At 41.5% G+C, this 23,544-nt stretch overlaps 1 protein-coding gene across 3 annotated transcripts in view; it reads left to right on the plus strand.

The window, feature by feature from the left end:
- HELZ (helicase with zinc finger) overlaps window positions 1–23,544 on the plus strand; it is a 193,708-nt gene that overhangs the window by 150,175 nt on the left and 19,989 nt on the right. For all 3 annotated transcript variants that reach the window (XM_066235080.1, XM_066235082.1, XM_066235081.1), the window contains 4 exons: window positions 3,196–3,275; window positions 8,040–8,616; window positions 9,389–9,629; window positions 10,428–10,944. In XM_066235080.1, the coding sequence (XP_066091177.1) occupies window positions 3,196–3,275; window positions 8,040–8,616; window positions 9,389–9,629; window positions 10,428–10,944 (1,415 nt within the window). The remainder of the gene's footprint in view (window positions 1–3,195; window positions 3,276–8,039; window positions 8,617–9,388; window positions 9,630–10,427; window positions 10,945–23,544) is intronic.

The following is a 23,544-nucleotide window of genomic DNA, read 5'->3' on the forward strand; positions in this document are numbered from 1 at the left end:
CTAGATCTATGGATTATTTAGGAAGATGAGTTTTATTTTTCAATTATTGGAGATTTTCTAAGAATTTTTCTATTATTGGTTTCTGCTGTAATTCCATTGTGGTAAGAGGACATATTTTGTATGACTTGAATCCTTTGGGATTTACTGAGATTTGTTTTGTGACCCAGGATATGGTTTGTTTTTGTAAATTTTCCATGTGCATTGAGAAGAATGGAGTGCTCTATAAAATGTTAATCAGGTCAAATTGGTTGATAGGATAGAAAGTCCATGCTGAGTTTCTCCCTACATTAAAAAAAAAATACAGCCCTTGCTGGATAGCTCAGTTGGTTCGTCCCAAAGCAGCAGAGGTTGCCGGTTCGATCCTGGGTCAGGGCACATACAGAAACAGCTCAGTGTTCCTCTCTCTCTCTCTCTCTCTCTCTCTCTCTCTTCTGCCCCCTGCCTCTCTCACTAAAGTCAATAATAAAAATATTAAAAAATATATGGAGAAAGGAATACTGAAATCTTCAAATATAATTGGTATTTGTCTCTTTTTCTTTTAAGTTTTTCTTGATGAATTTTGCAATTCTGTTATTAGGTACATAAACATTTAAAATACTGTGCTCTTGAATGATTAACTCATTTATCTTTATGGAATGATCTTCTTTATCTCTGGTAATAATATCAGTAGAGTCACTTAGCTTTGTTTTGTCTGGTGTTAGCATGATATATCATTTGTTGACCTTTTATTTTTAATCTGTGTATTTATATGTTTGTGTCTTTGAAATGCATTTCTTTTAGATAGCATATTGTTGGCTCTTGATTTTTTAAAAAAATCCAAATGTAATCTCTTTCTCTTAATTGGGTTGTTTAGACCATTTATACTTAAGGTGATTATTGATATAGTTAGGCTTGATTTTATATTCTTGTTCTATTTTGCCTTTTCATTTGTTCAATCTGTTTTTTATTCCCTTTTCCCTTTTACTCTGCTTTCTTTTGGATTATTTTTTATTTCATTTTATCTTCTCTGTTGGCTTATTAGCTATAACTTTACTCTTAGTATTTTCTTTAGGGCTTCTTTTTTTTTAAATTCATCGAGGGTTTTTTTTTTTAAATTTTTTTATTTATTGATTTTAGCGAGAGGAAGGGTGAGAGAGAGGGAGAGAGAGAGGGACAGATAGACAGGAACATGATCTGTTTCTGTATGTCCCCTGACTAGGGCTCAAACCAGCAACCTCTGTGCTTTGGGCCGATGCTCTTACCAGCTGAGCTGTCCGACCAGGGCTTCTTGAGGGTTTCTAGTGCACATCTTAAACTCATCACAGCCCACTGTGCAATCTCTGTGTGCGCTTCCTGTACAGTGAAAGAACCTTACAATAGTTCATGTTTTCTGTCCTGGCCTTTGTGATATTGTTACATTTTAATTTTACATATGATATTAGCTCTAAACAGTGTCGTTATTTTTGTTTAAACATCAAGTTATCTTTTTAAAGAGTTTTAAATAACAGAAATAGAATGTCTTGTTTTACCCTTGCAGTTAGCATTTCTGATAATCTTTCTTTCTATATATTCATGTTTCTATCTGATAGAATTTTCCTTAACATTCTTGTAATACAGGTCTGCTGGTGATAAATTATTTTCAGAGAAATCTGATATCATCTCTTTTTTTTTTCTTTTTTATAGTTTTCTTAAGTGAGAAATAGGGAGGCAGAGTGACTCCCAAATGTACCCAACTGGGATCCACCTGGCTAGCCCACTAAAGGGCGATGTTCGGCCCCTCTGGGGCCGTTGCTCTGTGGCAACCAGAGCCATTTTAGCGCCTGAGGCGAAGCCATGGTGCCATCCTCAGTACCTGGGCCAACTTGCTCCAATGGAGTCATGGTGGTGGGAGGGGAAGAGAGAGAGAGAAGGAGAGAAAGAAGGGTGGAGAAGCAGATGGTTATTTCTTCTGTGTGCCCTGACCAGGAATCGAACCCGGGACATCCACATGCCAGGCCGATACTCTAGCACTGAGCCAACTGGCCAGGGCTTCTGATAGCATCTTTATCTTTGTTTTTCTGTATGAAATGTATCTTTTTTTTCTCCCTGATTGCCTTTAAGAGTTTCTTTTATACTGGTTTTAGTAATTTGATTATAACATTTCTTGGTGTAGTTGTTCTTCATGCTTCTTGTGTTTGGGGTTCATTGAGCTTCTTGGGTCTGTGGCTTTATAGTTTTCATCAAGTTTAGAAAACAGTTACCCTTTATTTCTTTAGGTATTTTTTCTGTCTTATTTCCTCCTCTCTTCCTCAGGAATTTCAACTACCCAAGTATTAGTCTGCTGTAAATTTCTCCATATCCCATAGATGTTCTTTTCATTTTTAAAAAAATAATTTTTCTTTTTGTTTGTCATTTCGCATAGTTTCTATTGCTCTGCCTTCAGCTTCACTGAGTTTTTCTTCTGCGTTTTCTGATATGCTCTGGCTGGTATAGCCCTTATTTCAGTCATTGTAGTTCTTATTTCTTGAAGTTTAGTAGTAAGGCTCTCCTGCCACAGTAATTGATCTTACAGTTTTAGTGGCATTCTTAAAGGACTGGCTTTTGAACAAGAGCCCAAATCATGGATTCTCTCAGGGAATTTCAAATATCCAATTGTTAATTCTTACGTAGTAAAAGTCTTTTGCGTGCATGAAATAGTTTCATCTGTTATAATTGTGCCATTTTTAACCTTGCCTTTGCTGCTCTACTGTTTATCTTTCACTTATATTTAGTTTGTTGTCTATTACTTTTAAATAGTATAAGTACATTTTTTTCAGAACATCTTAATTCAGTTTAGGGTCTTTTGCTGAATTAGATGAATACATTATTTAGATTTTTAATTGAATTTGTAAATGACCAAATTTTTGAGTCTGTATAAATAAGCAAGAATGCCAAGATTTTTCTATGTCTAGTTAAAGAAAACGAGACGGTAAATTCCTGGAGATTCGGCAACTATCTTTGGAATTATTTGATGTTTTAAGATTATCTTTTTATTAAGCTTTTGCCTTGTCAACAAAGTTTGGTATATTTATAAATTTTCTTTGTTGCAGAGAAACTGCCACTGAAAATTTATGAACAAAACTTGATAATAATGGGTGAAAATGTTTAAATATTTTACTTTTGTCTAATATCAGGTAGTCATTGGAAATATAACATCCACTGGAGACAATTTATAAGAATTTTAAAATATTTTCTTAGGTAAAAGTGATACAAATAATCCTGGACCTGAAATTAATAAGATTCGAACACCAGAGAAAAAGCCTCCAGAATCAAAACAGGTATGCTGCTTACATTTAGTGAATGCATTGCTCTGATGGGTTTAGTCTGATGGGTCATCCTTGAATCTTAATGTTTAGAAAAAAAAAAACATTTACCATTTTATGTATATTTTTATGGTTATTGTTTCCCAGTGGTCCGGTGGGTCATGTTACCCTTTCCCTCCACCTTTTCTTTGGCTACATGATTAATCTATCTATACTTTTCTCAAATTGTGATTTGGTGATGGACTTGAATTTAAGGACTTTCCATGATACACATTGGTCAATGAAGACACAGCCAGTAGTTGTGTTATTAAAAATTGTCTCAGAATGGGCAGAGCTGAATGGGGAAGGAGGAAGAATGAACTTCCTCAACGGAAGGACTTGACTTTCTCAAGCCCCTCACATGCCCTCCCTTGGGGCCACTGTATTCATCGCCTCCTCATCCCTTTGTTCATCTGTTCTCTTGGTTTTTGTGCTTGTCGGGCCAGTAAGGGAAAATCACATTATTGGCTGAATTAGTGCCACTGCACATTGATGTTTTCTGATCTCAGGGAACCGGGGTGGGGCTTTCCCATCTCTACACTCACTTGACTCCCTTTGCCCAGTTTTCTCAGCAGTTCTCATGCCCGATCATCTTCCACCTTCTTGTATCCTTATGGTCGGGAGACGATCTTGCCTTAGACTGTTAGCATCAGGGTCTCACCTGGCTAATTTAACACCTTAGACTTACCACTTTGCTTTTTCTTTCTTTTAAAAAATTTTTTTTTTATTTTGGTGACAGAGACAGATGGGAGGAGGAGGACAGATAGGGATAGACTGACTGGAAGGGAGAGAGATGAGAAGCATCAATTCTTTGTTGCAGCACCTTAGTTGTTCATTGACTGCTTTCTCATATGTTCCTTGACCTGGAGGCTACAGCAGAGTGAGTGACCCCTTACTCAAGCCAGAGACCTTGGATTCAAGCCAGTGACCTTTGGGCTCAAGCCAGTGACCAGGGGTCATGTCTATGATCCCATGTTCAAGCTGGTGAGCCTGTGCTCAAGCCGGCGACCTTGGGGTCTCAAACCTGGGTCCTCCACATCCTCCTAGCCTGACACTCTATCTATTGGGCCACTGCCTGGTCAGGCAACTTACCACTTTTCTGCATCTTTGAACATCCTTACTTCCTTATCATCAGTCTCAGAGAAGGAGTTCCCATTAAAACATATCTCTTCTTCTGGTCGTTCACGGACCTGATTCCTTCTTCTCATTTAGCTTTAGATTCTTTTTACAGTAGTTGTTCGTTCTTCCTCGTTGGCCTATAAGTAAATTGATTGATAGATGGTTTTTTAACAATTTCTTTGATTTTCATCTTCTTTTTTTGTGTGTGTATGTGCAACAGAGGCAGAGAGAGACAGAGAGAGGGACAGATGGGGACAGACAGGAAGAGAGAGAGATGAGAAGCATCAATTCTTTGTTGCAGCACCTTAATTGTTCATTGGTTGCTTTCTCATATGTACCTTGACCAGGGGGCTACAGCAGACTGAGTCACCCCTTGCTCAAGCTCAAGCTGGTGAGCTTTGCTCAAACCAAATGAGCCCACACTTAAGCCAGTGACCTCGGGGTTTCGAACCTGGGTCCTCCACATCCCAGTCCGATGCTCTGTCCACTGTGCCACTGCCTGATCAGGCTGATCTTCATCTTCTTATAGCTAATGGCTAACTTCACCTTCCCACCCCATCTTTTATTTGCCTCTTAACCACCACAGGCTAGTATCAGTCCTCAACATTTTACCAAAACTGTTGCGTTCGAAGGGACTGAATGTTCTGAATAGGCTTTCGTTGTCATCTTTTGTGACTTATCTTTGGTGTTTGGCACCACTTGCTACTTCTTTCATCTTAACCGTCTTGTTTCTTTTCAGTTTCTGTGACATACATTTCTACTTCTCACAACTCTTTCTAACATGACTTTCTGTCCCTATTATAAGTTCCTGTCCACCTTCTTCCATCTGTTCCTAGTCCTTAAGTTTGGGTTTTTCAGGGTTCCGTTACTGCCCCCACACTTCCCTTTGCATACTTTGGTTTCTTACTACTAACCAGTCCATTTCTGTGATTTCAAATGCCCGCTGCACAATGACTTCCCAATTTGTATCTCCAACCCCAGCCTTGCTTTAAGCAGCTGCTCTCTGCTTGGTTACTTTTGTCCCAGAAGCAGCTCTGATGCACAGTTTCAGCAGCTGGGAGACTTCATGCCCGCAGGAGGAGTTGCGTGTGAATGAGGCAGCCAGGGAACTTCTCGGTAGAGGACAAGGTGGCACCGTGGGGGGAGAAGCCCTGCGTGTCTGGGCGGGAGCTGGGAGAAGACACGGTGCGTGGGACGGGGCAGTGGCAGCGGCAGTTGTGATCAGAGGCAGCTTAGGACTAAACCAAGAGCCAGGATTTTAGGTGCTGTCAGAGCAGCTGGAGTCAGGAGGGGTAGTGTCTGTTGTGTCCTGGTTTTAGATTGCTGTTATGAACCTTCCCTGGTAGTAGACTAGGCAGCCTGAGAGACAGGGTTCATCTTCTTTCCCACCCTGATGCTTTGTCCTGTGAAGAACGTTTCCCAGCTCTCCTTGAGTCGGGAACTCAGTGTCAGGAGCAAACCGATCATTTAATTCTGGTAATAGTCATCTCAGACTCCTTCAGACCTCACAGTCCTCTGTCCTGCCTAGCCCATTGCAGCATCATAATTATAAAGTAGCATATCTTGATTTAATTTCTCTGGCAGTGGCCTGACTTCCCGTCCACATGAAAGCCAGAAATGAAGGTGGCAGTTAAAGCAGCGGCTTATCCACAGATAACCTTGATATCTAGTCATGGCCTCCCACATGCAATCAGAGAGTACATATCAACAGTCCTTGAAAAAGTATACCCCAGTCATTAAAAAGGTCAAGATTTAAGGGTCAAATGTTTATTTATACAAGAACCTTAATCAGGTTCAGAGACATTTGTAGAACAGGCATCACAGCAGCTTGGGCTGAGTGGGACAGAGTTGTCGTCCTCCTCGTTTCACTTTCTAGACAATGTGTACACACCTGGTAATCTCAGGGCCTTACTGGGCAATACAGTGACAGTCCACTTGAGCTAGAGATTAGAGATGAGAGTGCACTTGGGGCTTGATTGGCACATTGAAACCCAGCTTCAGTTCAGGAACAAGCTACTTATTCTGTGTTCTTGGGAGTGGCCAATTCCATGTCTAATGTGAGAGCTTTGGTGAGGCATGTAATCCTCGGTGACTTATGGCCCAGAAGCAGCTCTAGCTCTTGGTTTAGTCTTAAGGTGCCTCTGATCACAACTGCCGCCACCCCGTCCCACACATAGTGTTTTCTCCCAGCTCCTGCCCAGACACGCAGGACTTCTCCTCCCATGGTGCCAACATTGAAACTTATATGGATACTGATATGCCAAAGCAGCTCATTGTGTGTTTTGACAGAGATGGAAAAGAAAAATTGCTTCTTCCCGCCTTATATTTCATTTTTTATTTTTCACATTGTCACCATTTATGATCAGACTCACACTTCAGAAGGATGACAGTACTCCCTAGCTTACAAACCTTTGGAACTTGTCAGAGCTTACAGGATTACAAAAATGGTTGTACTAAACATCGAATTATTCAAGGTCATGTGTGACGACTGGGCCTTGCAGCTTCCTCCAATGTCAAAAAGGGGGAAACTATATATAAACAAGTGAAGCTATGGCTCTGTGTGCACAGGACTTCTTATGCTCTCCAGATCTGCCGTATTCTTTCTCCTCTCTCCACCTCTGTGTAAGATGTTACCTTAACTGAGAATGCTTCTTCGTTCCTTGGGAAATTGCAGCTCTTTGTGCAAGATTCAACTCAAATGCCGTAGCTTCTGTGAAACCACTTTTAACTTTCCCAGGATCTCATCGTTGTTTACATGTTGGTATCCTCTGCCGGACTCTCAGGCAGGGCTTAGCAAACTTTTTCTGCAAAAGACCAGATCGTACATCTTCAGGTTCTGTGGGTCATATGGTTTCTGTTGCCACCACTCAGATCTGTTGATACAGGGAGAAAGCAGACATAGCCAGTGTGTAAAAGAGTAAGTGTGGCTGTGTGCCAGTAAAACCTAGGAAGAGCTGTTGTGCCGGAAACGGCCTGGGGGCCAGAGTTGGCCAACCCCTCCTGCTCTGAGTCCTCAAGGGTGCAGACTGAATCTTCTGACTGCTTTTTAATCTCCAGTACCAGGCACAATTCCCTTGGCAAACCCTCCAGAAATATTTCTTAAAGAAATAAATGTCATTATTTAATGGCAAAAATCGACAACCAAACTGACTATACAAAGGTGACATGTAAATTATTTATTTGTCCCCTTCAGATTTTTTGAAAAATTAATATAGCTGTCTTTGAAGAAAGAGATATGTAAAAACAATAAAATCAGAAGGAAAGAGCACATTTTAATGATTTATATTAGCAAGAAATAAATGGTTATCTTTGAAGGAAGAAAGTGTGAAATTAAAAGTAATGTTTTTTAAAGGAATTAAAGTGGATATGCTAATAAAATGGCAGTGTCTCTTCTTATGACTCAGATTTAATATGCTGTTTATCTGTTTTATCTTTCCTAACTTAAAAAATACTTATTCCCTAATTTGATTGTCAGAAAGTGATTGATTGGGTACCCCACACTCCTGCTGTTACTGAGAAGAACGTGTGACATCCTTAAGATGTGTTAGGGTTGGGAAAAGGTGGCAAGCCACATGACTCGGATTTTCTGCTGTTAAAAAAGACTCCTTATTTTTTCCCTAGATTGAATTGGAATCAAATCCACAGAACAGAAGTCCTGAATCGCGTCCTAGTGTTGTTTATCCCAGTACCAAATTCCATCGCAAAGACCATCTCAACTCGAGACACATAAATCTCCCCCTCCCTGCTCCCCACGCACAGTATGCAATCCCCAGCCGTCATTTTCACCCCCTTCCCCAGCTACCAAGACCCCCATTTCCAATCCCACAGCAGCATGCCTTGCTAACTCAGCAGCAAAATAATTTGCCCGAACAGCCAAATCAGAATCAGATGGCGCCCCAGCCCGGCCAGGTCGCCCAGCAGCAGAATCCATTGAATCCGTTGACTCAGCAGCACCCTCCTCAGCTTTCTCCTGCCTATCAGCCTGGGCTCAACAGTGCTTTTTTTAATAATGCCGTTTCCCATCGACCGCAGTCCCCCCCTGCAGAGGCTGTGGCCCCTGAGCAGCAGCCCCCGCCCATGCTGCAGGAAGGCCCCAGTCCCCTGCGGGCCCTGGCTCAGCCTGGCCCCATTCTTCCATCACACCTCAATAACTTCACCGATGAGAACCCCTCAGGATTGCCTAGAGGGGAGGCTTTGGGTAAGTTCTCCTGTCACTGATGAAGGTGACAAATTCAGAGATTATTTACTTCAAATGACATGTACTGTGCAGTATAAATGTGGATCAGTATTGATTCATTTCTTTAAACAATGCTAGCAAAAACCAGTCAGTGTAAAGTGTAATCATCAGAATCTATTTAATCTAGTTCCAGATGCTAAAAAATACTGAGCATCTTGTCCATGCCAGCTAAGAAAGAGTCATCATGGCCCTGGCTGGTTGGCTCAGTGGTAGAGCGTCGGCCTGGTGTGCAGGAGTCCTGGGTTCGATTCCCGGCCAGGGCACACAGGAGAAGCGCCCATCTGCTTCTCCACCCCCCCTCCTCTCTGTCTCTCTCTTCCCCTCCCGCAGCCGAGGCTCCATTGGAGCAAAAAGACTGCCTGGGTGCTGGGGATGGCTCCTTGGTCTCTGCCCCAGGCGCTAGAGTGGCTCTGGTCGTGACAGAGCGACGCCCCGGATGGGCAGAGCATCGCCCCCTGGTGGGCGTGCCAGGTGGATCCCGGTCGGGCGCATGCGGGAGTCTGACTGCCTCCCCGTTTCCAGCTTCAGAAAAAAAAAAAAAAAGAGTCATCATTATCATTACCATAACTCTGGTTACTTGCAAATTCAGAAAACATTTGCTTTCTCCAAAACTCAAACTATAGCCATTTCTTTGGCTTTGTGGAGACAATCTGGTTATAAAGACACCTGAAAAAAAAGGAACTGGAAGCCCTAAATGTATGAAAACTTAAACTTTTCACAAATGCTTTTGCAGACCGTATGCATGGGAGTGTAGCCCTGGAAACATTAAGGCAGCAGCAAGTGCGGCTACAGCAGTGGAGCGAGCATCACGCCTATCTGAGTCAGGGCAGCATCCCGTACTCACACCATCACCACCCTCACCCGCACCTGCAGCATCTCCCTCAGCCGCCCCTCGGGCTGCACCAGCAGCCAGTGAGGGCGGACTGGAAGCTGCCCAGCAGCGCTGAAGGGGAAACTGAAACAACAGACTCAAGGTATTTCAGCAGCTACCACCAGCCTCTAGAACAAGACTCACCCGTTTTTTCCCTTTCTTTCTTAAATGTTGTCCTTTTGGCCTCAAGTTGTAATACTGTCCCAAAGAAATTGGATGCTGGCCTTCTGGGCATATGCTACACATTTCTATTGATTGGCCCTAAAATACAGAGATACAGTTTATGTAAATCTAGGCTTGGACAGTCTGCCGTGGACTTTAAATTAATGTGGTCCTTTTCTTTGTGGTCTCTTCTGAAAAGAAGCATACCATCCTACTCAGTAGTGTTTTTTTCGTACTCAGTAGTAATACTTACAAAGAACGAATGAAGGCAGAAGTAAATTAGTGATTAAAAGTTAAAAATTATGAATTTATTATTTTTTTTCTAGTAGCACAGAATTCTACCTTCTTTAACTACAGGTATTTGAGTGTTTACTGCTGACTCTAAACTTGTCTTTATGGCCAGTGTCACATGAATGCATCGATGTGTTTCCTAATCCCTGATGAACAAGGTCCACCATTACGGTGACTTTCTGTCACTGCCAGTTATCAAAGGCATGTAGTGACAAGGACAGTGTTTTTTATACAGAGGGAAAAGAAAGAAATCAGGTATCTGGACATGTATAGTGTCTTCAGTTCAGAATCTGTTCAGTGTTAATGCTTATATTTGAGATGAATTAATGTTTGTTCAAGTTATGTGTTATGATTTTGCTTATAGAAATCACACACGCAGTTGACCACGCTCTCCTTAATGTGACGGAGCCTTTCTTTTGTTCTCTCCTGTCTCATTGGCTTTGTGTAGGTTTCAGGACTTACTCAGAGAGCTGTCCAGTCGTGAACAGAGTGAAGCACGGGAACTGGCTGAAATGCCACCACCTCAGTCAAGACTTCTGCAGTACAGACAAATCCAGGCCAGGAGCCCACCAGCAGTCCCATCCCCCCCCTCCAGTACAGACCATGGTAGCCACTTTTCTAACTTCAGTGACAGCAGCAGAGATGTTGAAGTAGCCAACAGCCCGGCATTTCCACAGCGTCTACCGCCCCAGATATTCAGCTCACCTTTCTCATTGCCGTCTGAACACCTTGCCCCCCCTCCCTTGAAATACCTGGCACCTGACGGAGCATGGACTTTTGCTAACTTACAACAGAATCCCCTGATGGGGCCGGGTTTTCCCTATGGCCTACCTCCACTGCCTCACAGGCCACCGCAGAACCCTTTTGTACAGATTCAGAATCATCAACATGCTATTGGTCAAGAGCCATTTCACCCGCTGTCATCTCGAACAGTATCTTCTTCTTCGCTCCCGAGCTTAGAAGAGGTAAATGCCTTTCTTTTCCATTTTAAAATCTTTTTGGGGGGTTAGCGATTATGAAAAAAATCAGTATTTATTGATTTGATAATAGTGGACAGATCTTCTTGAATTTAATAGTCTATTAAAGCTGATCTTTTCTTGGAATTTAATCCTTACCCCTTAGTGGGATATTCCAGACTTTTTATTTATTTATTTAAAATTTTTAATTTTTATTTTTTTTTAGAGACAGAGAGAGTCAGGGAGAGGGATAGACAGGGACAGATAGGAACGGAGAGATGAGAAGCATCAATCATTAGTTTTTCATTGCACATGCAACACCTTAGTTTGTTCATTGATTGCTTTCTCATATGTGCCTTGACCGCGGGCCTTCAGCAGACTGAGTAACCCCTTGCTCGAGCCAGTGACCTTGGGTTCAAGCTGCTGAGCTTTTGCTCAAACCAGATGAGCCCGTGCTCAAGCTGGCGACCTCGGGGTCTCGAACCTGGGTCCTCGGCATTCCAGTTCCATGCTCTACCCACTGTGCCACCGCCCGGTCTTTTTAGAATGGTTATTATTGAAACATGAAGCCCCTTAGAGTGTTTTATTGTTGTTTTGGAACATTTCACGTCTGACTGATTTGAGGAGTAGCTTAGTCCTATCTAATCTGGGGCAATGTTTTTTTTTGTTGTTGTTTTTTGTATTTTTCTTAAGTGAGAAGCGGGGAGTTAGAGTGACAGACTCCCACATGTCTGTGGGAGAACCTGACTGAGAGAACCCAACTGGAAACCACCCGGCATGCCCACCAGGGGGCGATGCTCTGCCCATCTGGGCGTTTCTCCGCAGCAACCGGAGCCATTCTAGTGCCTGAGGCAGAGGCCATGGAGCCATCCTCAGTGCCTGGGCCAACTTTGCTCTAGTGGAGCCTTGGCTGCAGGAGGGAAAGAGAGAAACAGAGAGAAAGGAGAGGGGGAAGGGTGGAGAAGCAGACGGGAGCTTCTCCTGTGTGTCCTAGCTGGGAATCAAACCTGGGGCAATGTTTTTTAGTGGTTTATCTTTTTGTTTAAGTTACATTTGTTAATTATGATACAAATTTGTTAACTAGAACGTTCTGTGGAAGCTGGCTTTCTCTTCCAGTGGCCAGTTCCAAGTTCTGTCCTCTTTCTCCTGTGGCTAGTTGTGGTGATTTCTTAAAGGCAGTTGATAGAGAAGGATACTGTGATTTTCAAATGTCAGAATATACAATGTTGAACAGAGAATTGACTATTCAACTAAGCATTTTAAGATACATTGAGTTTTTATCTGAAGCTACTTAGATATTTCCAAAGAGCATTACTGATAAGAAAATCTCAGTAAATCCAGTAAAACTTCCAAAATGGTACTATTTAGTGTAGACTAGAAAAACTTGCTGAGCTCTTTAAGCTCTGATAGATTTTTTTTTTTTACAATGTAAGTTTTTTTTTTAATGTTTTTTTTATTTATTCATTTTAGAGAGGAGGGGGAGAGATAGAGAGAGAGAGAGAGAAGGGGGAGGAGCAAGAAGCATCAACTCCCATATGTGCCTTGACCAGGCAAGCCAGGGTTTTGAACCGGCAACCTCAGTATTTCCAGGTTGACGCTTTATCCGCTGCGCCACCACAGGTCAGGCCATGATAGATTTTTTTGTGGCTACTTTAGGACATTTTTATACAGACTTGCCATCTATAGGTATAGTTTGTTTTTCCTTTCCAATCTGGATGCATTTTATTATTTTTTCTTGCCTAATTGCCCTTGCCAGAACCTCTAGTATAATGTTTAGGGTGTATATGTAGTAAAATTAGAGAAAAGGAAGTATATATAGGGTGAGTTATCCAAACCTACTTCTGTTACTGATTTCTGATTTCATTCCATTGTGGTTGGGGAACATATTTTTAAGACTTTAACCTTTTCAAATTTATTGAGACTTGTTTCATGGCCCAACATATGGTCTGTCCTGGAGATTGTTTCAGGTGGAGGGGCTGGGGTCAATTAAAATACCACAAGCTCACGGTTCTTACGGTGAGATTTGAGATTTCCTGGCTTTTCTTTTTTTTTTTTTTTTTATTAATTTATTTTTTTTTAATTTATTCATTTTAGAGAGGAGAGGGAGAGACAGAGAGAGAGAGACAGAGACAGAGACAGAGAGAGAGGAGAGACAGAGAGAGAGAATGGGAGGAGGAGCTGGAAGCATCAACTCTCATATGTGCCTTGACCAGGCAAGCCCAGGGTTCGAACCGGCGACCTCAGCATTTCCAGGTCGACACTTTATCCACTGCGCCACCACAGGCCAGGCCTGGCTTTTCTTGATTAGGTGCTCCCCTGGTTGCTGCAAGCTTTAGTTTCCCAAATTCCAAGAAAGCAGATTATGGGAATTTTGCCGGTTTTTTCTTCGCTTTATGGAGTTCCTTACTACACCTTTTTTACTGATACCATTTGTGGTGTTTTGGCTTAGCCTGCCAGTGAGTTCATAATATGTGTCAGAAACAACATGCCAAAGTTTTTATAAGGTCTTTTCAAGTTTTGTACTTTACAAAAAAATGCTGATTACTGAATAATGGACTCTAATCATTGGTCTGTTTGTTCCTTAGTTTTGGAAGTCAGTTCTTTGCACCCTTGAGCTCTTAACATTTGATATTGCTGTTTAGCTATGAGTATATGAGTAAGTACTTTCAGTTGTCGTTGGGTTCTTTTTTCTTTTTTTCTTTTTTTTTTCAGAGACAGAGTCAGAGAGATAGATAGATAGGGACAGACAGGGACGGAGAGAGATGAGAAGCAAAATCATCAGTTTTTTGTTGCGACACCTTAGCCGCAAGCCTTCAGCAAAGTGAGTGACCCCTTGCTCGAGCCAGCGACCTTGGACTCATGCTGGTGAGCTTTTTGTTCAACCAGATGAGCCCGCGCTCAAGCTGGTGACCTTGGGGTCTTGAACCTGGGTCCTCCGCATCCCAGTCCAACACTCTATCCACTGCGCCACCGCCTGGTCAGGCTGTCGTTGGGTTCTTCGAGTGAAATTATTTTTCCAAAAACAGTGGTCGCCTCTATTTTGAGGCATGAGATTCACAAATGATGACTAACTTGCAACACTGAAAAATACCTTGACAAGGAAAATACTATTTTTACCACATTGCAGGTTTTGATGTTCTCAGTGCATTAGGGGAACTTTTGTGTGTCGTTGTACAAAGTGATTTTGTATGAGTCATCTTACAAAACGAATGGTTTATGTGCTTGCTGTTTTTTTCCAGCCTTTTAAAATAACTTCTTTAACATTAACAATACAGAAAAATGTCTTATTTTTCTCCCTACTGTGAGTTCTTTTATTGCTAGAAACCTTGGTAACCAGATTACTCTTATGTGGGATGAGAACATGTAGCTGTTAGTTTAACAGTTTGAATTGGAGAGGGTCTTTCATATTACGGTTTTTCTTTTTTATAATATTTCCATTTTCTTTTTTTTTTTTTTTTTTTTTGGTATTTTTCTGAAGTTGGAAATGGGGAGGCAGTCAGACAGTCCCACATGAGCCCAACCGGGATCCACCCGGCACGCCCACCATGGGGTGATGCCCTGTCCATCTGGGCCGTTGCTCTATTGCAACCAGAGCCATTCTAGCGCCTGAGGCAGAGGCCATAGAGCCATCACCAGCACCCGGGCCAACTTTGCTCCAGTGGAGCCTTGGCTGCAGGAGGGGAAGAGAGAGACAGAGAGGAAGGAGAGGGGGAGGGATGGAGAAGCAGATGGCGCTTCTCCTGTGTGCCCTGGCCAGGAATCGAACCCGGGACTCCTGCACGCCAGGCTGACACTCTACTACTGAGCCAACCGGCCAGGGCCTCCATTTTCTTTTGACAGATGAAGTACATGGTCAGTATGGAAAATGGAAAAGTTAAAGAAATTATTTCCAATTTCATTATGCAAAGTCTGCTACTGTAACATTTAGCTTTTCGGAACATTCATATTGAACGTGTGGGGATGAATGGCGGGAGGCTGCATGTTGGGGAAACCTGGAACAGCTTTTCCCCAGGTGTGGTGCTCAGTTATGTCACTGTGTGAAACCTTTCTTCCCGCCTCAGCTCTCCCCCTGGGTTGAGACACCCAAAATGGAGACTTGATCCTATTGTATAACATTTTTGCTACTTAAAAATTTTAGAGTATTCTCATTTGCATGCTTAAGACCATGGGTTTTTGTTTATCTTCCTCAAATGTAGCAAAGCACAGGTCCTCAACTGCCTGGAGGAGGCAGACCCTGTGTCTGGTCGTGGTGCCCACAGCCTCTCCCACTCCCGCTTGGTTCCTGGTGTGAGGGGCGAGGGCCAAGGTGCCCGCCTTCCCTGGGCCAGCTTATAGACAATTCCAGTCGTCTTCATACTCTTTATTATGTTATTGTAGGCTCACTAAATAAAATAATAGCTTTCTTATCAAGTGCCTACTTCTTTATAATAGCGCTGTATCATCCTTCCATTTCTGCTGACAGCTGTGGAGGTGGGGAGGTGAGATGCAAAGAGAAACAATAAAAGTTAATTCTTGGCTTCTGAGCTTCCAATGGTTCAGCTTTGCTTAATTTTGGCATGATCCAGAACTTTTCCTTGGGTTGTTTTTCCCCTGTATGAGCTTGTTCACTTGGTGTAATAACTTAATGATCTAGCCTCTGAGTAACATGCAGGTCTTTAGTTTATACTGAGATCTGTTTCTGGACATTGTATTTTTATCCACACCTGTCTGTTTCCTTACTAGGTTTTGTAATATTCTAATTTAACACTGTAAAGTCTCGCTTACTCCTCTTTTTTCTTCCAGTTTCAGTATGTGTGTTTGGGGTGGGGAGGATATTCTCTGGTTTTTCTACTAGGAGTTGAGACTACCTTTTTGAACTCTTCCCCTTCTCTCACCAAAAAGAAAGCCTTTCTTGGGTTTTAATTTAGATTACATTAAATATATAGCTTTGAATTGGGGAATTTTGTCCCTGTAATTTTTTTTTTTTTTTTTTTTTTTTTTTTTTTTTTTTTGTAGCAGAACAGAGAGAGTCAGAGAGAGGGATAGATAGGGACAGACAGGAAGGGAGAGAGATGAGAAACATCAATTCTTCCTTGCGTCTCCTTTGTTGTTCATTGATTGCTTTCTCATATGTGCCTTGACCGGGGGGGCTATAGCAGACTGAGTGACCCCTTGCTTGAGTCAGCGACCTTGGGCTCAAGCTGGTGAGCCTTGCTCAAACCAGATGAGCCCGCGCTCAAGCTGGCGACCTCGGGGTCTCGAACCTGGGTCCTCCGCATTCCAGTCAGATGCTCTATCCACTGCGCCACCGCCTGGTCAGGCTGTCCCTGTAAATATTTTAAACCTCTCATTTAGGAATTGGTACAATCTTCAGTATTTTATTTTTTTTCTTCCCTCTTCCCTTCCCTCCCTTTTTTATTTGTTTTTTGAATATTCATCTGTAAAGTCTGGAGCGTCTTCCTTTCAATAAATTTACTCTTAGGTTGACTTTTTCTTGTTTTATTTTTATTATTATTATTTTGTATTTGTCTGAAGTTGGAAATGGGGAGGCAGTCAGACAGACTCCCACATGCGCCTGACCAGAATCCACCCAGCATGCCCACCAGAGGGCGATGCTCTGCCCATCTGGGGCCTTGCTCTGTTGCATCCAGAGCCATTCTAGCGCCCGAGGCAGAGGCCATAGAGCCATCCTCAGCGCCTGGGCCAACTTTGCTCCAATGGAGCCTTGGCTGCGGGAGGGGAAGAGAGAGACAGAGAGGAAGGAGAGGGGGAGAGGTGGAGAACTAGATGGGCGCTTCTCCTGTGTGCCCTGGCCGGGAACCGAACCCGGGACTCCCGCACGCCAGGCCGACGCTCTACCACTGAGCCAACCGGTCAGGGCCTACTTTTTCTTGTTTTTGGTTATGAACAAAGACCTTTTTATTTCTCATTATACTTCCCAGTCATTTAATCTTGAGAGAGAAGTCCTCACTCTTCCTAAGTAGGTATTATTTTACCACGTTAAAAAACTTTCATTTAACACAGAACCAGCAATGCCAATACTGGTGCAGAGCAAAGCTTTGGCCATTTAAGATGGGCTTCATCATGAAGTAGTTAGAATAAAAGTGCTTATAAATAATACATAGAAAGAAAATTTCAAAGTATCACCATAAAAGTCTAGGATTAGTTTAGGAAGCTGCAGGGTTTGTTGTTGCAGTGGTTCTGTTGTTGTGGTGCTTTATAATGAGGATGAGATGCTTATAAGTCAGTAATTTTGATCACCTTTCAATAAGTCAATATCGCCTGACCGGTGGTGGCACAGTGGATAGAGCGGCAACCTAAGGTCCCAGGTTTGAAACTCCGAGGTCACTAGCTTGAGTGCAAGGTTGCTGTCTTGAGCATGAGATCATTGACATGATACTATGGTCACTGGCAGGAGCCCAAAGGTCGCTGGCCTGAGCCCAAGGTCACTGGCTTGAGTAAGGGGTCACTGGCTCAGCCTGAGCCCCCCAGTCAAGGCACATATGAGAAGCAATCAGTGAACAAATAAGGTACCACAGCTATGAGTTGATGCTTCTCATCTCCTTTCTTTCTTTCTTCCCTTCTTTCCTCCCTCTCTCCCTCCTTTTCTTCCCTCCTTCTTTTCTTTCTCTTTCTAAAATAAAGAAATTAACATTGACTTATCTCAGAGTTGACACCTATGCCTCTGTGATGTATCCGTTTTGAAATAGTTCTCATCTATATATCTTAGCTTTCAAATAAAAGACAATTTTGACCTATCTGTTCATTTTCAGGGTTTCCTTCAAGATAGCTCTAGTTTTGAAATTAGTTGATAGTTTTGATTTTAATACCGTTGTCTAATCATCCACTGCCTTTTATGGAGCAAAGTATTGCAAAAATGTAGCTTGAAGTTTATATTTCTGGCTGATTGACATATTCTGCCTGTTGTGACTTTAGAAGTGAATGGTGACAGCTCATGACTTGTGTTGTCTAACCAGGTGGTAATATTGCTATCTTCTCAGAGACATCATTAGTATATAGTATCTGATAAACCATCTAATACACATAACAGACAATGATCAACAAATTAGTAAATTAGACCTCTATTCATGCTTAAATTATCAAAGCTAATCATTTAAATGAGCTGCTCTGTTTTAATTAAAGTTTCTGGCACCATACTAATGAGACTTGGAATTTTCACTAGAGCATTTAGCTTTTCCTTAGATTAGCTTTGATAGTATAATTATAAATAGAGCCCTAATTAATTCAGTTGCTAACCTTTTCCCCAGTTATTTATTGATATATACACATGTGAAATAGCTTGCTAACCTCATATATTACAGACATACCTTATAATACAGTGGTGAGCAAATTATAAATTTCTATTTAAACTGACAATTTCAATTTTAACAATAGAAATTTGTATGCTGTTCATTTAGATTTTTCTTATTAAATGGATTTTGAAATTTTAGCATTTTATATTTTTAAAGACCTTATTCATTTTAGAGAGGAGAGAGAGAGAGGAAGAAAGAAAATGAAGGGGGGAGGGAGGAGCAGGAAGCATCAACTCCCGTATGTCTCTTGACCAGCAAGCCCAGGGTTTCAAAACGGCGACCTCAGCATTCTAGGTCTACACTTTATCCACTGCGCCACCGCAGGTCAGGCTAAGCATTATGTTTTGATATTTAGTAAAAGATATTAGCGGTAGACTTAGGAAATAATGATCATATGTTTAGCAACATAACAATTTCACAGCTTAACATAAGAATATATATAAACACATACACATATGTGGAGTTGAACCCACTCTGACAGGGTAGGATGAGCCTTTAAGCAGTAAGAAATGAAATTATTTAAGACTCAAAGACTCTAAATTAGACCTGAGTGTCAGGGTTGCCACCATTGGTAGGGTTGCCATTTACAAGTGAAGGAACAGTCTGGTTGGCAGGCGATGTATGTAGAGAATAGTTTCCTATGAGAAAACTAAGAACTGGGCAAAACAACGGGAAACAACAAATGGTCATGAAATAAGAAAAGACCTGAGCTGTGGTGACGTAGTTGATAGAGTGTTGACCCGGAACGCTGAGGTCGCCAGATTGAAACCCCGGGCTTCCCTATCAAGGCACATATCAGAAGCAGTCAATGAACAACTAAAGTGAAACAACTATGCTTTTGCCCTCTCTCTAAAAACCAATAAATAAAATCTTTAAAAAAAGAAAGAAAGAAAGAAAGAAGAAGGGAAGGAAAGTATTACTTATCTCTTTAAACAACCTAGGGGCCCATATGACTGAAGTGTAGGTGGAAATATAACAGGTATTCTCTGACAGAAATAGTTTTTTTTTGTAGGAAAGGGATCTTTTTCTAAACATTTTGTGTTGGAGCCCTTGTCTTTCCAGTGTACTTCATAGAAAGTTCCCTCTGTTGGGGAGGGGGGGCAGGAATCAAATTTTAAACTCATTGCCCAGATGTATTTTATTAAAGTCAATTAGCATGCTCTGTAGTTTTTTTAATTTAAATAACTTAATTAGGCTAGTATATATCATGAATTACTGTAACAAATACATCAAATTGTTGATGATTGTTAAAGTTGGTGATGGATTATGTTTGTATATTTTAGTAATGAACAGTTAAAATTTATTCTCATTGACAAAGGCATTGATTTATTGAAGATTTTAAAAGCTATAATTTGGAACTAGAGTGAGGCCTTGAAGATTATTTATTCTATGTACTCTGTCTCTCTCTCTTTTAAAGTGAGAGGAGAGGAGATAGACCCAGATTCACCTAGCAACTACCATCTGAGGCTGATGCTTGAATCAACTGAGCTATCTTTAGCACCTGAGGCTGACTCTTGGACCAGCTGAGCTATCCTCAGTGCCTGGGCTGATGCTCAGACCAACTAAGCCACTGTCTGCAGGAGGGGAAGAAGGAGAGAAGGGTCGGGGGAGGGGGAGAGAAGCAGTTGGTCCTTCTCGTGTGCCCTGACCAGGGATCGAACCTGGGACATCCACATGCCAGGCCAATGCTCTATCCACTGAGCAAACCAGCCAGGGCCACATCCCTCCTTTTTAAAGGGAACCAAGGCACTGAGGTAGTGAAAGGAATTGCAGCTTAAGTAGGTACTAAGTAAAATGACTTCCCAGTCCTATGCTGTTTTTGGAATGTCACACTGTTCTTCAGGTCTTTATGCCGTGAGTAAGATTCATTCCTGGAAAATGAAAAATGATTGCAATTATATGAAGCAGATGTGGGGAAAAGCCAAATTATGTTCTTGGGACTCAAGAATTAAATCTGCATTGTATGGAGTTTTTCTATTTGGGATGTGGGGGGATGGTGGTAGAGAAGAGAGAGATGGTTCATTTAAGGATTCTTTTTTTTTCTTTTTTTGTGGCAGAGACAGAGAGTCAGAGAGAGGGACAGATAGGGACAGAGAGACAGGAAGGAAGAGAGATGAGAAACATCAGTTCTTTCATTGCGGTTCCTTAGTTGTTCATTGATTGATTTCTCATATGTGCCTTGACTGGGGGGCTACAGAAGACCGAGTGACCCCTTGCTCGAGTCAGCGACCTTGGGCTCAAGCTGGTGAGCCTTGCTCAAACCAGATGAGCCCACGCTCAAGCTGGCAACCTTGGGGTCTCAAACCTGGGTCCTCCATGTCCAATGCTCTATCCACTGCGCCACCGCCTGGTCAGGACATTTTAGGATTCTTGATTCTTAAAAAGCTAGCCTATGGCCCTGGCCAGTTGGCTTAGCAGTAGAGCATCGGCCCAGCTTGTGGAAGTCCCGGATTCAATTCCCAGCCAGAGCACACAGAAGCACCCATCTGCTTCTCTACCCTTCCCCCTCTCCTTCCTCTCTATCTCTCTCTTCCCTTCTCACAGCCAAGGCTCCATTGGATCAAAGTTGGCCCCGGCGCTGAGGATGGCTCCATAGCCTCTGCTTCAGGTGCTAGAATGGCTCCGGCGGCAACAAAGCAATGCCCCAGATGGGCAGAGCATCACCCCCTGGTGGGCGTGCCGGGTGGATCCAGTCGGACACATGCAGGAGTCTGATTGCCTCCCTGCTTCTAACTTGGGGGGTGGGGGTGGAGGGAAGCTAGCCTGTTCTAGCTGCTAAATATTTGACTGCTCAGATGATTAATTTAGAGATCTCAAATGCCAGAAAATTAACGTTAATGTATTTCATTTCTAAATGTTTTTAAAACAAAAAATTTCGGGCATTACCTTGTTTTTTAAAGCTGGAAAATTTTTTAGGTTGTGATAATTATGATTCTCAAAGAAAATACAGGTAGTTATGAGTTGAACGGAAACTTCTATGAATTATTTTAATTCCTACTTAAACTGGCATTTTCTCATTGTAAGAGGTGTTTTGTGGTCTATAATTGATAACTTGTCTCTTTCATATTTAGGGAGAGTAAACAAGAGCCAGATAGATTCCAAGTAGCTCAAGATGGCACAGCAGTGAATCTGACATTTCTCTGTTAGTTATAATACTGCATTCATTCTAGTAATACCTTGTGTTTGGATTTAGGAAAATTATATTGTTTATTGGAATAATACTCTCGCTTGTGAGATACTTTAAGTGGTATTTTTCTTTATTTAGACCTAAATGGATTTTAATGCAGTTTGCTACAAAGCCACATTAATTTCAGTATACCTTTCTTTTAAGAAACACAAAACAAAACCCAGAAACAAATGTACTGTGATCTTAGAATTTAAAATAATTATTTGCTTTTGTTATTATGATTGAATAGTATGAACTTAATGTGACATTAAAGCTGTTTTAAAAATTCTTTTAATGCATTTTATTTTAAAAATAATTATTTAAAAATAATATTAAGGAAATAGGGAGAGTGTCATAATTTTCTAGGTAAGAGATGAGTGTAGCTTGAGCAGTGGAGATGGTGAGGAATAGAGAAATTGAAAATCTACTTGTAAGGTAAAACCTACAAGAATTCCTAATGGATTGGGTTTGTTTTGAAGTGAAATGCAATGAAATAAAATATTTTCTTTCCAGTGGCTACATGTCTGTTCCTTAATAGCCACATGTGGCCAGGAGCCACCTTCTTGAATACTGCAGATTCAGACCTTCTTCATTGTCATGGGAAGGTCTTTTGGACAGCATTGCTCTAGATCAGGAATCTCATGGCACACATCAACTAATTACTAAAGTTCTGCAGCACACCAAAAAATACAATTTTTTGCTGATTGGACCAAAAAAAAAAAAGGTATAATTTTGATTCATTCACACTGGATGGCTATTACTGTGTTGGCTGTTGTCATTTTTAAATTTGACAGTCTAAGGGGAAAAGAGGTTTGTGCCTTTGACAAAATAGGTATAAAAATTCCTGCAGCACACCTGTTGAAAATTGCTGCTCTAGGTAAAGACTCAGACCCTTCATTCAGATCTTTGGAATTGTCTATTATTTCTTTGCTAATTTCTTACCATTTCTGTTTCTCATTTTCTGAAACTTCTGTTGATATGATATTAGACTGCTTGGCTTCTCCAAATCTCTTTTTCCCCCCCTCTAATATTTTGATATCTTAGTATTTTATCTTATTTTCTGAAAGATTTCCTTAATATTTATCTACAACCCTTTCAATTGCATTTTATATTTGAGTTCTCAAATTTTTAATTTCCAAGAGTTCTTTATTCACAGATTTTTCCTTTTTCCTAACCTCTTATTTTTATTTTTATAAATGCAGTGCCTTTTTTAGGAAAGTGATTGAGGGTTAGGATTTGTTGCTTTGTTTTAGATTTTTAGTAAGAACTAAAACAATATTTAAAAATATTTTTTAAAATCATCACTGCTGCTTCTTTTTCCCGGGCCTCTCTTCTTTCCTGTTTGTTTATCCTTTTATGCTAGGAAGTCCCCTTAAATGTCTGATGACCTTGATTATCTGTGTCGCTAAAAAGCAACTTGGGAGTTTTATGTATGTCTCAGGACTGATAGCCTGGTAAGCCTTTCTCTGGGGACTTTTTAATGCTTGAATCCTCCTGGGCCCTGGGGAGGAATGCCTGGGCAGAGCAGCCATCCTCCTTTCCCAGTACAGACCTCAGTTGATCCCTCTAATTTTATGCCTCCTTCTTCCTTCATTTCCCATTTTGACTGGTGTTTCTGAGGCCTGAGCCTTTGTGGAGTTCTACAAGGGTGGGGGGTGTTAATTCCCCTCTTAAAGTGAGGGGTTACACACCAAAACAGAACAAAACAACCTCATAGACAGAACAGTAGGGTGGTGACGAGAGGGAAAGGGGAAAGGAGGAGGTAGTAGAGGGTAAAGGGGGAGAAATGGTGATGGAGTGAGACTTGACTTGAGGTGGTGGACACACAACACAATCTACAGATGATGTATTACAGAATTGTACGTCTAAAACCTATATAATTTTATTACCTGATGTCACCCCAATAAATTCACCTAGAAAGTATTTCCTTCTTGGCTGGGAGCTACAACTCCATCCTTCTTCCACAGATGCCATTCCTCTAGAAAAGTTCCAGAAATGTGTCCTTTCTTGTTGGCTACTCATCCAGTCTTGATTGTTACACATTTATTTACTTATTATTTTAGTGGGGTCTTGGGCCAGTCCCCACCAATAACTGGGAATCATACCTTTGAAAAAATAGTGTTATAAATTTATCAAGTACTTTTTAATAGA

Source organism: Saccopteryx bilineata, chromosome 6 (assembly GCF_036850765.1).
Source record: "Saccopteryx bilineata isolate mSacBil1 chromosome 6, mSacBil1_pri_phased_curated, whole genome shotgun sequence".
Lineage (NCBI taxonomy): Eukaryota > Metazoa > Chordata > Mammalia > Chiroptera > Emballonuridae > Saccopteryx > Saccopteryx bilineata.